This window comes from Carcharodon carcharias, chromosome 16 (assembly GCF_017639515.1).
Source record: "Carcharodon carcharias isolate sCarCar2 chromosome 16, sCarCar2.pri, whole genome shotgun sequence".
NCBI lineage: Eukaryota > Metazoa > Chordata > Chondrichthyes > Lamniformes > Lamnidae > Carcharodon > Carcharodon carcharias.
This window is the reverse complement of record NC_054482.1, coordinates 86518356-86534599: the sequence shown is the minus strand read 5'-3', so window position 1 is coordinate 86534599 and position 16244 is coordinate 86518356. Positions and strand designations below refer to the sequence as shown.

Below are 16244 nucleotides of genomic sequence, written 5' to 3'. Positions count from 1 at the left end.
GTTGTTGCCATTTATGGAACTGTATCCCAGCATTGTTCAGTGTTGTCAACTCTGAATGTGAAAATGCGAGAAATTGGGAAAACTGTGCAAAATATATGAAAATGCAACCCCCTCCCCAATGTATGGAAATGATCTTATATGCTTTCCTATCTAGCGTCCCTGCATCAATCCTCCACAAGTTCCAACTCATTCCAAGCAGTGCACTTTTTTTTCAGCTGCAACAAACGGTTCTTTCTTTAGCGGCCATCGTGCAGGAAGACGTCAGGAAGAATTCCATTCACACCAAACTCCTCACTCCCATCACCCTGATCTCCCATGTTCAACTTCTACATGTGCTCAACAACTTCACTACAGAGCTCTCATCCCCGTTTCCAATTCGTCCACTCCCAACGGGATTAAATGATTTCTCGTTTGACGCACGGTTACCCATTCCTCTAACATAATGCCATTTCTGGGCTCCTGATCCACCGATTGTGGCTTCGCAATCAGCAACTAATCCTAAACAAAAACAGAATTACCTGGAAAAACTCAGCAGGTCTGGCAGCATCGGCGGAGAAGAAAAGAGTTGACGTTTCGAGTCCTCATGACCCTTCTGGAAGCTCCCTCTGCTTTATCATTCCCTCCGCGCGCCCCCCCGCCCCCGTTCTCAAAAGTCCCACATTTTCTCTTAAAGTTCAATCTCTAGTTCGCTGTCCCGTTTTTTTCCCGTTTACTCCGCTATCTCCCTTGAGGTAAAACGCTTTCAGACGTCCTGCACACGAGAACAGCGAACAAAATGCACGTTGTCAGTTACTCCTGCCTGCGCAACCTCAGAGATGGTATACATACTAAACATACTAAAATGTTGCATTTTGACTTCCCTGACCTTTATAATATTGCTGCGATGCTACGTGTTTCGTTCTTTGCACTGATCCGGCTGAGACATTCTAGTTTGCCAAAGGATCGGGAAATTGAGAAGGGAGTGAAAACCGTGAGCGCGCATCAATTATTGAGGAAAAAAATCATTTTGGCTAGCAACTGGACTGACTTAAAAGATTAACATAGCGTTAACATAGCATTGGAATGGTGTCTGTGAATAATCTAGCATACAATCCATTTCCCTGACCTGGGCGGGACAAGGAAACTTCATGATGTTCCATTTGCCGAACAGGCGGATGTTTGCCTAGCGACATGCCAGCACTAACACAAACCACATTGACCAGACAGCGACGCAGCCGGCAGCTGCTTTTACAGGCGGGCGAGGTGAAAAGGGGACCAATCAGAGCGCCGGCTGAAGTTTACGCCCCGCCCTAAAGGGGGGTATCCTGCCTTTGTGACGTCATGGAGCGAAGTATAACACTATAAAGTGGCGGCAGGGATTCCCTGCCCACGTGTCTGATCGCATTGTGAATAGAGCTTGGTTTCAGGCGTGCGGAGCGACCGGCTGGCGGTGTTGGGATATTTTTTCATATTACAGTCATTTACAGAATGAGTTCGGAAGCTCAGAAAGCTCCGAGTGGTGGCTGCCCGCACCCTAAAGTTGCGCGGGAGAGAACTGATTTGTGCCGGATGGTTACAGCTCCCAAGACCGGCAAATGTTACTGTCGAGGGCGGCTGCTCGGAAAGGTATGGTTTGTGCTAGAAAGCATCTTAAACAGTCAAAAAGGCTGGGGCCGAGCTGCTTGCAGTGCAGGGATTTCTTGCCCCACCCCCCCATTCTTTATTCTGCCGAGAGGTTGAAAATTTACTGGTTCTGTTCGATTTGTGAGCAGCCCTCGCTCATTTAATTTTCTTAATCCGTGCTTGTATTACAAATGAGATGATAGTTACCTGTAGAGCGGAGGTTTAATGAGGGCTTTTTCTACTTTAATGGTTCATTTGTGACCTTGAGTCTGCTAAATCGTTTATATGTTGTTTAAAGATTTATTTTTTAAACAATTTTAAAGAAAATGGGCGCTAATCCTGTTTTTAAAACGTATTATAGTTTATTAAAAGCTGTAATGTCAGTGCAAAAAGCACACGCCTCGGATTTGGGTGTCCAAACCGACACTAAGAAAATGCAGATTCTGTCTCGAGTCCCTGATATACTTTCTTGTCATTTTTTAAACTTTATTTTTTTAACCGTTGCTGATTAGCGAGTCGTCCATAGCTCTTGACACTTTAGGAATTGGCTCAATTGCTAACCAGGTGTGAATGTAGGTTGGCGGTGGGGTTTTCACTTGAAAATGTTATGGGCAGGCTGAATAAATAACTCGGTCGAAACTTCTAAATAATTACCAGCATTCAGAGCTTATGTTCCAGATTGTCTTTAACTGCTCCCGGGGCTAGGGTTGTTTTCTCAATGGACAAACGCTGGGCCTAAGCTATCGGTAAATCCTCAAGTTATGGACGAGTGCATTGGTAAGGGGCGGAGAGATGGCATTAAGGACTCGCCAGCGGTTGGGGTGAGTGGTTAGGCTTTAAGATACAAGGCGAGTTACCTCATTGTGCTGGGGCGGCGAATGTTCTGAATCATTGCTGGAGGTTCCGCATGATCTCAGTACTCCCATGCAAATGATCTCTGGTGGGGGGTGGGAGAATTGTGAGCTACTGAGTTGGGAATTTTTAAAAATCCATGTGAAAAAGCGTTGGTCATTATATATATTTTTTAAAACCCTGACGCCCAAGGCCCTATAATTATATCCCTTCCAGCGAGTTCATACTGCCACGTGTGCCGAATTCCTGCCACTGCAAGCGGAAACTCCCCCCTTCCACCACTTCAATCTTGAAGGGGAGACTCAAATATTTTAGCAGGAGAATTGGACTCATCGCTTTCGTTCAGTCCTGCTTAATAGTTTTGGCGATTTCCTTTATCTAAATACATTCAACTCGAGTTTGGTGATTTATGTCAACGGTGACTTGCTTTTGTATAGAACCTATAAAGTTAACGTCCTAAGTTGGTGCTCGGGAGAGTTATCAGAAAATCTGTTCCATTTGAATTGGGGTGTCGACATTGCTTAGTTTCGAAATAACTCGTACCTCTGCACATGGAATTTTTCTTTTAAACCAAGCCACCTTGGGATGTTTTACGATATTAAAGGCGCTATACAAATGAAAGTTGTTGAGGTTGCAAAATGTTTTGGAACAAGTTTCCTGGAGGAATCTGTACAAATCTGCATGAACCAACAGCAAAAATTTGCAGATGCTGGAAAAAGAAATGAAAATCGGAGAATGTTGGCGAAGCAGTAACTTTTATGATAAACCAAAAGTTGACATTTCAGGTTAATCTGGCCTCAAAACTTGGCAGTATACCTGAAATGTCCATTGTCTGGCGATTAAGGGCTGCCTGACTCTCTGAATATTGCCAATGTTTTCTACCTAGGTTTGCTCTGTGGGCCATCCTGGTGAACTTTGGGAGTGACAGGCATGTTCCAAACCATGAGGCTGGCATAGTGCTGTTAGTGGTGTATTCCATGTTGTTCTTGTGATGATGATAAATCTATCTGCTGGACAAAAACAAAAATGCCTCCTGAAAGGATGGCACAATTGCAGCTCACTTTGTTCCAGGTTGCATGAGTCAAGTCCCTGATCCAAGCTGCATCTCTATGCATTCAGAATGGGGAAAGTGCAGATAAGTTCATGACAACAATGCAACAAAACTTGTTTGCACTTCATTTAGGCAGCAGCAATGTGCCCTTGCTTTGTTAAATGTGTATGCAAGTGTTGAAAATTGGAAGCTACATTTTTGGGCTTGCCAAGTTGGGCATGAAGGGCAAATCATTTTCTGACATATACTCACTGTTCTCTCGCACACTTTACAATGTCATTCTAAACAATTACAAACACTTTTTGTGTTGCACTTGGAAAGTTTCCTTCTCTGCCAGGGATATTTGTAAGTATTCTTGCATGTGGTTGTATAGGTTAAGGGGGCTGGGGGAATGTCTTCTGTGTAATGCCTTGGAATAGTTCTACATCCTAAAAACAGGTTACCTGATAGTTTAATTATTAATAGTTCACAGCTTTAAATATTTGCACAAATGACTTGTCCAATATGAACAAGCTTTTAAAACTTCTGAATCTATCTCAAAGTAGATATGTAATCCAACCTATCCATATGGTTAATTAGTTGAGCAAGTTTCTACATCATAGTAGATGGGTTAAGGAACCTGGTCATAATGGTAGCTTCATTTGATACATCTAGCTGCATCATTCTGTAGAACCTAATGTTGTGCTGCAATGCAATTTTTTATGGTTTATTCAATAACACTGAAACATGGTGACATGTTTGTTCTTCTACACACTTATTAGATGTGAGGGTGGGAGTGTTTGCCAATTGAGATGTAGAAAGGTTGGGACTGGATTTGCAATCTTACACTCCTGTTGGTTTTCTTTTTAGGGTGGCTTTGCAAGATGCTATGAAATGGTTGATCTCTCCAATAACAGAATATATGCAGTTAAAGTTATTCCACATTCCAGAGTGTCAAAACCTCACCAGAAAGATAAGGTAAGAACTTAGCCCAAGTCATAATCCTATTATCCATCATAATGTACTTTGTCAAGAAATAATTGTGATTTCAATAAAGCTGTACCTATTCTTGAGAATTACAAATAGCTGTAGAAGCTTTTTTTTCCTGGTAGTATTGAAGTTCAGGTGAGCCTCATTACCAGAGGCCAGTGCACCTTTAGTGTAGCATGATTATGAATCCCAGATGGAACCTGGTTGTGGCCTGGTGTTGGAAGGTGGCACATGATGTGGGACATTGCACTGAGCTGGGGTTATATCTGTGGGAACCTGGAATTACCTTGCTTATTTTCCACTTTTTTTTTAGATTGAGAAGGAAATTGAACTCCACAAATCCCTGTCCAATAAACACATCGTGAAATTCTACCATAACTTTGAAGATGATGAAAATATTTATATCTTTCTAGAGCATTGCAGTCACAAGGTGAGTAGAAATTTGTGCTAACGTGCGAACAACCTATTATACCATGTGTTTGCCAATTCCTCAAGTGTTCAAAAGTTTGGAATCCCTGAATCAATTGTGCAATCATCTTTAAAGTTTAGAATTGCCCACAAGTCTGGAATCTTTTGGATGCCACACATTGCTGAGTGAATTAACTACTCAATAAAAAGGAGATTGAGAATAAAGGACAAGGATAAATTTAATGCAGCAACTTAAACTCAAACAAATGTTTGTTGTTATATCTTGGGTTTCTGCTATTCTGACTATAAAGCTCAAATAAAATAACAATCTGTGCAACTTTCTTAGCAATCCTTGTTGTCTTTCAGTCATTAGCACATATATTGAAAGCAAGAAGAACGTTAACAGAGCCAGAAGTTCGGTATTACCTCAGACAGATTATCTTGGGCCTCAAGTACCTCCATGCTCGGGATATCCTTCATAGAGACCTCAAACTAGGTTTGTATCATCAAAGTGTGTCCAGAAATTACTTGTGTGCCACTTATCTCAAAGTCACAGGCTCAAGTTCTGAAGACTTGAGGCTGAGAATATTATTTTTAATGCCTCTGGTTTAGGGAGGGGAAAATTGGCCTGATAGAAGCATACATCTGTGAATATTGGGGTAAACTTGTATGTATAGACGGCTTCATTCCACCTCAGTTTTGGGGAGATGTCATTTGCCAATGACTGCCACCTAAGCTCATGCAGTTAGGGTGAGGTGAAGTTCTGTAAAATTGTACTTTAGTTGGGAATTAATTCTTCGGAATGGGCTCACTTCAAAGACTAGCCAGTACATTTTGCATCTTCGAATCAACATGTTGTGTCTCTCTTAATAAGACAAATATCTAATAGTGTGTCTCCTGAAGAGGTCTAATTTGACTTCAGTTAGGTCAGATCCTGGTGGACACTCAACCTGCTAAGTATGAAAATAATTTAAGGGTCTGCACATTTTGTTAAAACCATTTTGTTTTGCACCTCCTATAGGTAATTTCTTTGTTAATGACAACATGGAAGTGAAAGTTGGAGACTTTGGCTTGGCAACTAAGCTTCTACCAGTTGACCAGAGGAAGAGGTGTGTAATTTTTTTTTTGTATAAATGCACCATGTGGGGGTTGTGTTGTACAGGGTTGCCATATTGTTAGTGACAGGATCAGGCTTTACATCCAGTACAAGTTTGGGGCTGGGTGGGAGGGATAGAAAAGAGGGTAAAATTGCGCTAATTATAGATATACAATTTAGTGTGCAGGAGCTGTTGTGGTAAATTGTAAAACAAGTGCATGCAGTTGTGTTCTGGATCTACTATTGCAGTTTAAAGTGGATTATGCACTGATCTTGAATATGACTGTGTTCTTTGATCTAGAAATGGTAAATGCTGGGTGTCAAGTGTTTTTATTTAGGCTTTTTTAAACAAATTCTCAAACTTGCATAGAAGTAGCAATTTTAACTGGCTTTGCTTGATTTAGGATTTTGATGGCTTGTTCAGCAAGACTTGAGCCATTCCTATACCAGTTAGAGAACTGCTTTTTGTAATATTCTGTCTTAAATAATTTTTCAGGACTATCTGTGGTACCCCAAACTATCTGGCACCTGAAGTACTAAACAAACAAGGTCATGGTCCTGAGGCTGACATCTGGTCTTTGGGTTGTGTAATGTAAGTTCTTTTTTTCATTTGTACAGCAATTAGAAGCTATGGAAAAGTGGCAAACCACTGCAGATAATTGAGACTATTTTTAACAAAGATGTTGATCAATGTTGAGCAGGGGTGAGGTTTATTTGCATTAACAGCCAAACCACTACTTCCTGTCGTCAATGCTGACATTAAAGTTCAGTTAGTGGTAATGTTGACTGTTTTAAAAACACATCCAAGAAGTGTGAACCTTCAAGGATCCTCCCTGTTTGCTTTCAGTAATCTGTTCCTTGAGGATTTTAGCACAGCCTTCAGCATCTGAATTCGGGCTGATGCAGTCAACAGTCTGCACCATAGTTCAGTGTGTAAAAGCTCTGCAATATCCCTCCTTTGTTCCTCACTGCCTTCCCTAGCAGAAATGAATCTCATTTTGTAATCCAGCCAATAGTGCTCTACCTTGGATCCATGGTGTTTAGTAATGAAGGCTGAGAGCTTGTTCCTTCCCCTGTCAGCTGGAGGAATGATCGAGATCACTTTATGGAAACCTATATATCTGAAAGTTCCTGAATAATTCCAATACTGGAGAAGCAAAACTAGAAACATTTCATGATTCAAATTCAATTAGAATGGAATGAAGACCTCACTTATACTACAAATTGTAAGGAGTTACTTGTTTGGTAAATGGTTTTTTTTCTAGAGTCAGCTTTACGTTTTTTAAATCTGAGGATATTGCTATAAGAATACAGTAAATGTGCTAGGGATAACACATAGTTTTCTCATTGTAGGTACACCATGTTGTTTGGCCGGCCACCATTTGAGACCTCTGACCTTAAAGACACCTACAGATGTATTCGAGCAGTTGAGTACACCATGCCGTCATTGTTTTCAGTTGCTGCAAAGGATCTTGTTGGTAGCATCCTGAAGAAGAATCCAGAACAACGGCCTACTCTGGATGAAGTTATGAACCATGACTTTTTCACAAAAGTAAGGATGCTTCTGAAATTGGGATAATCCTGTGTTAAAGCATGAGGAGAAGAAGAGACCTATTTCTGAAATCATCATGCCCTGATTCCAACACAGACTCCAGAAGTGGTGCTGGCATATAATGGAAGTTTTTTAAACTAGTCTATGCAGTCCTTGAGAATTCTTCAATAATTACCTTACAAACCTTCTCTCCACCACTGAGTTGAGGTATTTCTAAATCATTGGTCATATGGGGGAAAAAATTGCCTTGGTCAAGATGAATGACTGGAGATGTGATGGGTGGGAAGTAAAAGTGAAGTCTTGACCTGCAAAGCAAATAACATCAGTGAAGTCTGCCACTATTTTACCTGAAACTACCTACAGTTCAGACAGATGATACCCTTGAACTATTCTGTGAATATTTGAGTATTACAATAATGATTCAATGAGCTAATTTCAAAAAAGGGCCTAGGGTTATCCAAGTGTGTAAACAGTATTTCAAATCTCAACATTTTAATCTAACTAGAATATTCAGCTCTGCTTTTATTTAAATGATTTTTGGAATGTAATTGATTACATGAAGTATTTACTTGGAAGTGAGGGATGTCTCAATTTTCATTTCCCCTCTTGTTCAGGGCTTTATACCTGATGTGCTCCACCCAAGCAGCTGCCTAATGGTTCCAGAACTGAATAGCCCAACACCTACCAAAAACTTCTTCAAAAAGTTTACAGAGGCTTTCTTTAGGAAAAAGAACTCAAAAGGTTAGTGATGTGGACATGTTAATGTGCTTAAATGTCTGGATAGTTTTAAAGCTACAGTTTTTAAACTCTTAATATACTGCAAGGTATGAGATTAAGTAATAGAAGGAAGTGGTGTAGCTGCAGCACAGAACAAAAATTCTTTTTGACTGTATCTAGCATCAATTTGCTTAAATGCTTTAGATGGCTCAGCTGTTGTTTTTAAATTGAATCTTTGTAGGTTCTTTAGGAGAGGCAGTGGTGTAGTGGTATTGTTGCTAGATTGATAATCCAGAGACCCAGGGTAATGGTCTGGGGACCTGGGTTCAAATCCTACCACAGCAGATGGTGGAATTTAAATTCAATAAATAATCTGGAATTAAAAGTCTAAAGATGACCATGAAAACATTGCCAATTATCATAAAAACCCATCTGGTTCACTAGTGTCCTTTCCTTTTTAGAAGGAATTTGCTGTCCTTACCTGGTCTAGTCTACATATGGCAATGTGGTTGACTCTTCACACCCTTCGATGCCCTCTAAACAAGGGCAATAGATGCTGGCCTGGCCAGTGACTCCCACGTCCCAAGAATGAATTTTTAAAAATCTTTAAAAAATGACACTCTTCTGCCTCTTCCCCTACTACATGCATATAACCTAAATAAATGTCCACTAACAAAGTACCAAAACTCAAGATTTCCTAATCTGCACTGCGTAAACTTTGTCAGTTAAGCTTTTATAATTTGCAGCTTTTTGGAGGTCTGTTTCTTGCATTTTTTTTGCAGGCAGTATTATTCAAACTGTAAATATTGTCATGGCATTTGTTTCCAATGTGGAGATGTTTTATCACTGGGGATGGAGAGGATCTGTTACCACAGTTTCTGCTGATATCTAGTGAATCTTGTGCCTTCCACCAGCATTTTGGTTTCAGATTCTAAGCAGAGAGTAATGTTCCACCCACCCAAATCTCTTGCAATCTGAGGTAAATAAGTCTGACATGACTGTATTTTATTTTAATCAAGATTTGTGTCTGGATTGCAGATACTAAAACCATCTGTGTGGAGAAGGATGATATTTCCAAGCTTGCTGCAGATCTTGTGAAGACCTCCATCCACAGACAGACGAGCTATAAAACTGAAAATGCAACAGAGGTAGAAATGACTGGATTAAGCGTTTAACTTTCAGTGCCACCTTCACAAGTGTAATCCCATAAAGATCTGAAATGCATGAGAAACCTTCATACACTGTATAAATCTCCCAGTAAATGGCTGCAAGCATAACTTCAGAGTTAATTTTTAAATTTGGTTTAATAGATTTTAAAAAACCTTTTTTGTTTTCATTCAAAAGCAAGAAATCCAATTTTGGGGCACCTTAGCATCTTTTCATGTCTGAATTGGGTGGGTGTTGGGGGGTGGGGGAGAAAACAAATTGCTGGATGTACTTGCAACAGTATTTCCTTTTTCTTTTAAAGCATGCTGCACAGTCACAATGGCAAATGATAAATGCAGTTATGAGCCTGTAAACATTAATGCTAATCATCATTCTTGAGGTCAGAATGACTCATAGAAAATTAACTTTATATGCAAAATGAGATGAAGGAAATGCGTTCCTCTTATGTTGGAACCTTCCTGTATGTGCACTTAACCTATTTAGGTGTTGATGATCACTGTGTTGCAAGCAATTTGTTTCCTCCTCTTGCATAAAGCCCTTAATCAGGTATACTTCAGTTTCTGCAAGAATTTATTTAGTTAATTTTTCAGGCTGAGATTCTGTCCCTAGATTTAGAAATTAAATTCCAGAATGGAAACAAAGTAGCAGTGTAACAGAATTAATTGACTTTTACAAGTGAGTCATTTGGCCCTCTAATATCATGAAAAGAGCTTTTCTTTTTGATTATATACTAATTATGTGTCTAATCCTTTAGTGTACGTTTCCTACTGGTCAAACTGCAAACTCCTTTCCTAAGGAAACTGCAGAAGAAGGATCACAAAAATCTACCATTGAACCAGCTGGTGCCAACTGTGAAAGTGAGTTGGTCCTCTTCTTATGAAAGAGCAAGCGTGGTATAGCTAAATGTTCTTGCCTATTGATGTTGGGTTCAAACTGAGCATAAATGCTGACATAGACCAGTTGGACCAAATAACCTGTTTGTGCTGTATGTTCTGTGAACCTGCTTAATGGTTTTGTCTTGTTATCTTCTCGGGCTGGTACTTTTCTCCTCTTTACCCATCCATGAGTGCAGTGAGAAATAGTGTAAATGGTGAATTGTTTATGTTGTCTTGGTCTCCTTTATGGGGCCTCAGTATAGTAAAGTGTGCCCTATAATCAGGGTTGATGCTAGCAAAGCTGGGCATTTTAAGTTTCATTGAACTTAGTACTAGTTTTAAGCTTAATCAAGTGATCCTTGGCTTGATAATCAACGTTCCAAGATTGAGTCAGCTGTCTAATTTAATGGTCTCAGCAAAATGCACCATTTGTATGCAGAATGTCATAGCTTGCCAAACATGCCCTAATATCTAGCAAGAACTTGGCTGCCAGCTACACTCAATGGATGAAATAATATCCTGGTTATTGCTGAATGCTAATGTACTTTTATCGTTTTACAGCTGCTGAAGAGGGTCCCATAGCTCAGCAAATGGCAGATTCTGCTACCCATGTTCTCAAAAGCTGTCTTTCAGCCATGCCATCAGGTAAATTTTCATATCTTATTTAGAATTGAGTTTACTCTGCATTAAATAATATGGTTTATCCAGTGAAATTAAAATTGAGTTTTTTGTCAAAAGCCTTTCATTTTGCACTCATCAGGACAATTTGCAAGAAAACATCAATATCAGGAGAAACAACATACAATATAAATGTGAAGAGTGCTGATTGGTTGGCAAGTGGGCTCTAGTAGAGGCATTAGTTGATGGTGACTGACAGTTAACTGCCAAGCATTTTTTTTAAGAATTTAAATCAGGCTGCTTGACTCTGGTCAAGACATTGCCCTGGGAAATGAACAGCAAATGGCTGTCACTAATTTTGTTTAGCTGAAACAGGTGCAATGTATATGTTCTGTCTGTAAAGAACATAAATTAATGTGTGGCATGTACCTTGTGCATGCCACAGAGCCCAACTGACAAATTGTTGCTAGTGTAATTCTTTAGCACCGAGGATTAATTAGCAAATGTTGTCCAATCATTGAATATAATATTGGTCAGAGTTTTGCAAACACTGGCCGGTTTGCTACAGTCCATACCTTGCCCATTATGAACGGCAGAAGGGCTTTGCTGTTTGATATGATCTGCCAGTCTTTGTGACATAAGTCCTACATACCATCACACTGGCACTGAAATTAATACATCACTTATTTGTGTGATGGGCAGAACATCTTTTTTGGCTTGACAATGGCATCCTGTTTCAAATACACATTTCTACTGCAAGTAGCAGCGTGAAACAGCTAGCTTCATCTGATCAAATTTTTGATATACCTTACCTTGCAGGGTAATCTGAAGTAGACTAGGTCAGGCATCAACTGGTGCATTCTCCATAGTAAGACCTCTACCAATCAGTCCACTTGCCAACCAGCACTCTTCTCATACGGTATAAATGTGTTTTCCCTGACATTAGGACAATTTGTAAGAAAATACCAATGAGTGCAAGATGAAAAGCTTCATTTTTTTTGAGCAATTCTCATAGCCTCTTAAATCCAATTAGGTTTGTTTCATATTTTTCACCACCAAAATCACCTCTTAAAATTTTGCACTGGCTTTTTCTATTTGTGTATGTTTAGCTTGTGGGGTGGCAAACAAAGCTTTGTAATGCTGCCTTCTAGAAAGGAAAGAGTTTGCCTTTACATGACATCCCAATGAAGTAGTTTTGGACAGTAGTCACTAGAGGCAAACATGACAGCTAATTGCACATGTCAAGACACCAACAGTAGTTTAATCTGGTTTGAAGGAAGTTGTTTGAGGAATAAATGTTTGTCAGGACACCAGGAAAAGTTACTTATTCAATAATTGCTTTTTTTGCATTTTTTTTACGCCCTTTTTTAAAGAGCAGACTTTATTTAATGGCACCTTCTTGACAGTGCTGTATTGCATCCTCCTGAACTGCCTGTCTAGATTAGTGCTAAATTGTGGGCTTAAACCCTTGACCTAAATGTCTTTGTGGCAATTAATACTACTAAACTAAAACAGAAATCTTCTGGGGTAAAACCTTGTTGCTCAACTCCAGTGTTTTTCTTATTAGCCCAAAGACCTATCAAATTAATTTTTTTTTTCCCTCTTGCAGTGAAAAAGAACCCAGTAGGACACAGCCTACATAGGTCCAAACCCTTCTTGTGGGTCACCAAATGGGTTGACTACTCCAATAAATATGGTTTTGGATATCAGTTGTCTAATCGCAGTATTGGTGTCCTGTTCAATGATGGAACTCATATGAGCCTCTCTGCAGACCGAAGGTGAGTGGTAAAATCTTGATTCCATTGCATCTATTCTGAAGTTTATATCGACACGGGAGATCTAAAGAAGCTATATCCATCCAACCAATGTGCAGATAACCTAGCCTAATGCACTCAAATGTTGGCTTTTGGACGTACTGCTGGGATCTTCCATTTCAAGAACCTTTTTTTGTTATACCAAAACTTTTTTCTCCAACTTTGCTTTGTAAAGTCACATTTGTCATGTCTAGAATTTTATTTAAAAAGCATGATTCCTAGGCACTGAACTTTCCTTTTTTTCCCTCATTCTTTTCACAGGAATGTGTATTATTACCTCAATAACAACCAGCATTTTTCCTTCTCTGCCTCTGCAATTCCGGAGCAGCTAGAGAAACAGATGACAATTGTCCAGTATTTTGCCAACTACATGGAGGAAAATTTGATGGAGGTAAGTTATGTAACATCTTTATCATTGAGAGTTTTGTATCCAGACAACAAGTATTGCATTTTTTTTGTAGTGCATGAGTTTTTAGGAGATAAGGCAATTGGTTTAAATTGCAGCTACAATTCTTCAGTAATTGAATGTATAGTTTTTGTTCCTCCCTAAAGACACCATTCTGGCATTGTGGCACTTTGGTTATAATTGACCTCCCAAGTGGCCTTATGTTTAAATATACTTACAAACACTAGAATTAAATCTCAATGCAGTAAACAGTTTCTTTTACAGTTTGCAGGTTAGAATTTTAAAGCCTCAATTGTTATTTCTGCAGGGAGGTGATTTGCCCAGGACATTCCTTGAAGATTGCCATGATCCATCTTTATTCCTGTTGCAGTGGGTTAAAACTGATCATTCGCTATTGATGCTGTTCAGCAATGGCACTTTACAGGTAAATTGCTTTTCTATTTTTAAAATGGTTAATCTAGTTTAATTATCAGCTGTCTGCTGCCATTACCTTGTCCGATTCTACTTATCCCGGGCATAATTTGCCATCAAGCACATAATTTGCATCATGAAAGTGACATCAACAATATGCCATTGTTTCTTCTAGCTTTGGTTAAACTGCTGGAGCAGGAAGGCCATAGGGTTCTGAAACTTTCATTTCTAATGGTTATAGATAAGTCCAATAAACTTCAGTAACTAAATGTTCTGTTGAGAATGTGTAAAATGAATCTGATCCTGGTATGGTGCCTTCCAGGTCCTATTTTGAAATAGAGGACACAAAGCTAATCTGCCTAACATGTGCAACTTCTGGTAAAATTTCCACTCACCCAGCATTAGTATCATGCATTAATTGTACATTTTTGTTTAAATGTTCATATACTAAATTTTTCCCCCTTACCTCATCAGGTTAACTTCTATCATGATCACACAAAGCTCATTCTATGCAAAGCAGACCATTCTTACCTGCTTACATACATCAACAAGGATCGTGTTGCCTACACATACAAACTGAGCACCATAATGGAACTGGGCTGTTCACAAGAACTCTACAATCGTCTGACATATACACTGAAACTGTTACAGCAGCAGAAGGCAGATTCTTGAATATGAATCAAAAACCTCTTGAAGAGGGACACAAAGTATTAACATTACTTCTACTATGGAGTTTTACAGTGTGCAAGATACTGAACTATTTGCTATGAGTATTATCTGACTGGACAGTGCCTGGCAACAATTAGCTGCTGTTACTTGGAGGGAGGAGTGAAATCTAAAGTCACTATTGATGGTTTATAATCTTGCATCTGTTTAAACGTCACTACTGTAATGAGAATGATGTGTGTGCACAACTTAACTGTTATTGAAGTTATTTTTGTTTGGTTCTCCACTCCCTCAATGCTTGAGGGTTTGTGAAGAATGATTTCAGTGGGCAGTGATGAGATGAGGATGGCTTCCTAATTACTACCCTGAAATAAGAAAACTATTAAAGCTGCTACTCCAGTGCCACTAATTTAACAATCATCCAATTACTGGCCATGGAAAGCAAATCTTGTGATGGCTCCCACTTACTATCACAAGACAGGCTTCTCTTTTTTTAAAAAAGGGGCTCTGGGCTGCCTTTCTCAAGAGTGAAGATATAAAGTATATTTTCAACTATTTTACTTTAAGAATGTTTCCTCATTTAATAGCAAAGTGTCATTCCAAGGCAATAACTATCATCTCAAACTGGAACAGTTTACTGGCTGACTTGGGTCAAACTGTAAACCTGCTTTGAGAAAACATGCACATCAGGATTGACACGTGGTTTATTGCAGGTGGGGTGCAAGACAAATAGACAGTCCACTTAATTCATTCAACCAGGATATTGATAGACTTGAGTGGATCAATGTCACCTCCAGTGTCACGAGCACTTTTTTTTTCTCAAAGCAAACTCTTCCAGCTTAATGCCAATCCTATGCACTCAACTTGGCAATGATTGACTTGAAATAATGATCAAAGTTAGGGTCCAAATCGAAATCCTGGTTTGATACAATCATAATGGCCAATATTTATGGTGGTTTCTGCACAAAACTTCTCCACTGCCTCTTGCAGACTTGTAAGTAATGGAAACAGCAGTTTGTTGTCCCTCAGTGAGTGGTGAGATCCAAGTGTCTTTTGTGGGGCACTGGAGCAAGCTTGACCAGTTTGATTTTACAGCAAAGGTCAGCTGATGGCTCTATCCCAATATAGAATGCTCAGCGTACTGTCTCATTAAGGTAAACTTGTGATACTAGGTGACATTCCTCCACTGAGCTTTTGTGTGCAGTATCTTGGGGTAGCCAAACCATGGAACCACGTTGCCACATCACATACTAAACATTGATCAACTCAACTGTCTAAAATGTATTTGTAGATGGGCTGTTTAGTATCTCAGCTACTTCATGCACTTAGAACTTCTGTGCTTGTTGCACAAACTGGGCGGTAGAGGAGAATTACTTGGGAGAAGCAAGACCACCTATCTAATGTTTTTGTCCTGATCTGAGCGTGGTTCATTTTTTTTTAAAACCAATGTGGTGTGCCTAGAAATGATTAAATTAGACTATTGTTTCGTTATTTATCAGGTTCAGGGGCAGTGGGAAAGGTGGCACAAAGAAAATCGCATTTTGACAAAGATGCGGTACAAAGACTTGAATCAATGTTCAGCTCATTCCTGTATTTATCTACACCTCCTCGTGAGGTCTCTAGATTCCTCAGTATTTAATAAATCTGGTTCTATTTATGTTTCTGCAAGTATTGAATGAGCCTATTTATTTTTGTATTTATTATTTATTTCATTGTTTTTAAGGATGGAATTCAATTCTGTAAAAAGGGGTTATAAGTTGTAAGTTTTTAATCAAAATAAAACTTACTTAAACCAACATGTGTCCTTTCATACCAATGGAGTAGAAGTGCGTGAGAAGTTTCAAAGCATAGACTGCACCCAACTTGAAGGATGTAATTTGTTCTTGAACATCTAAAAAAAAAAAATTAATGGCTGAAAATGAAGGCTCTGATTTTCTGCTTCGGTGCTTCTGTGGCTGAGTGAAAAAGCAAGTACAGGCTGGGGATCAGCAAAGGAGAAAATCCTGACATGTATGGGGTTTTTGGTTGACCTTCATGGGA

The 16244-nt window shown here is 39.3% G+C and overlaps 1 protein-coding gene across 1 annotated transcript; it reads left to right on the top strand.

The window, feature by feature from the left end:
- The first annotated feature begins 1363 nt into the window (after nucleotides 1-1363).
- plk3 (polo-like kinase 3 (Drosophila)) lies at nucleotides 1364-16000 on the top strand. Its single transcript, XM_041208283.1, has 15 exons — nucleotides 1364-1605; nucleotides 4355-4462; nucleotides 4788-4904; nucleotides 5249-5378; nucleotides 5904-5991; nucleotides 6475-6570; nucleotides 7332-7530; nucleotides 8145-8271; nucleotides 9286-9395; nucleotides 10169-10271; nucleotides 10851-10934; nucleotides 12517-12685; nucleotides 12983-13112; nucleotides 13435-13551; nucleotides 14013-16000. Exons 1-15 carry the CDS (start codon nucleotides 1468-1470, stop codon nucleotides 14208-14210), a joined length of 1914 nt encoding a protein of 637 aa, XP_041064217.1. The 5' UTR covers nucleotides 1364-1467; the 3' UTR covers nucleotides 14211-16000.
- Nucleotides 16001-16244: the final 244 nt, after the last annotated feature.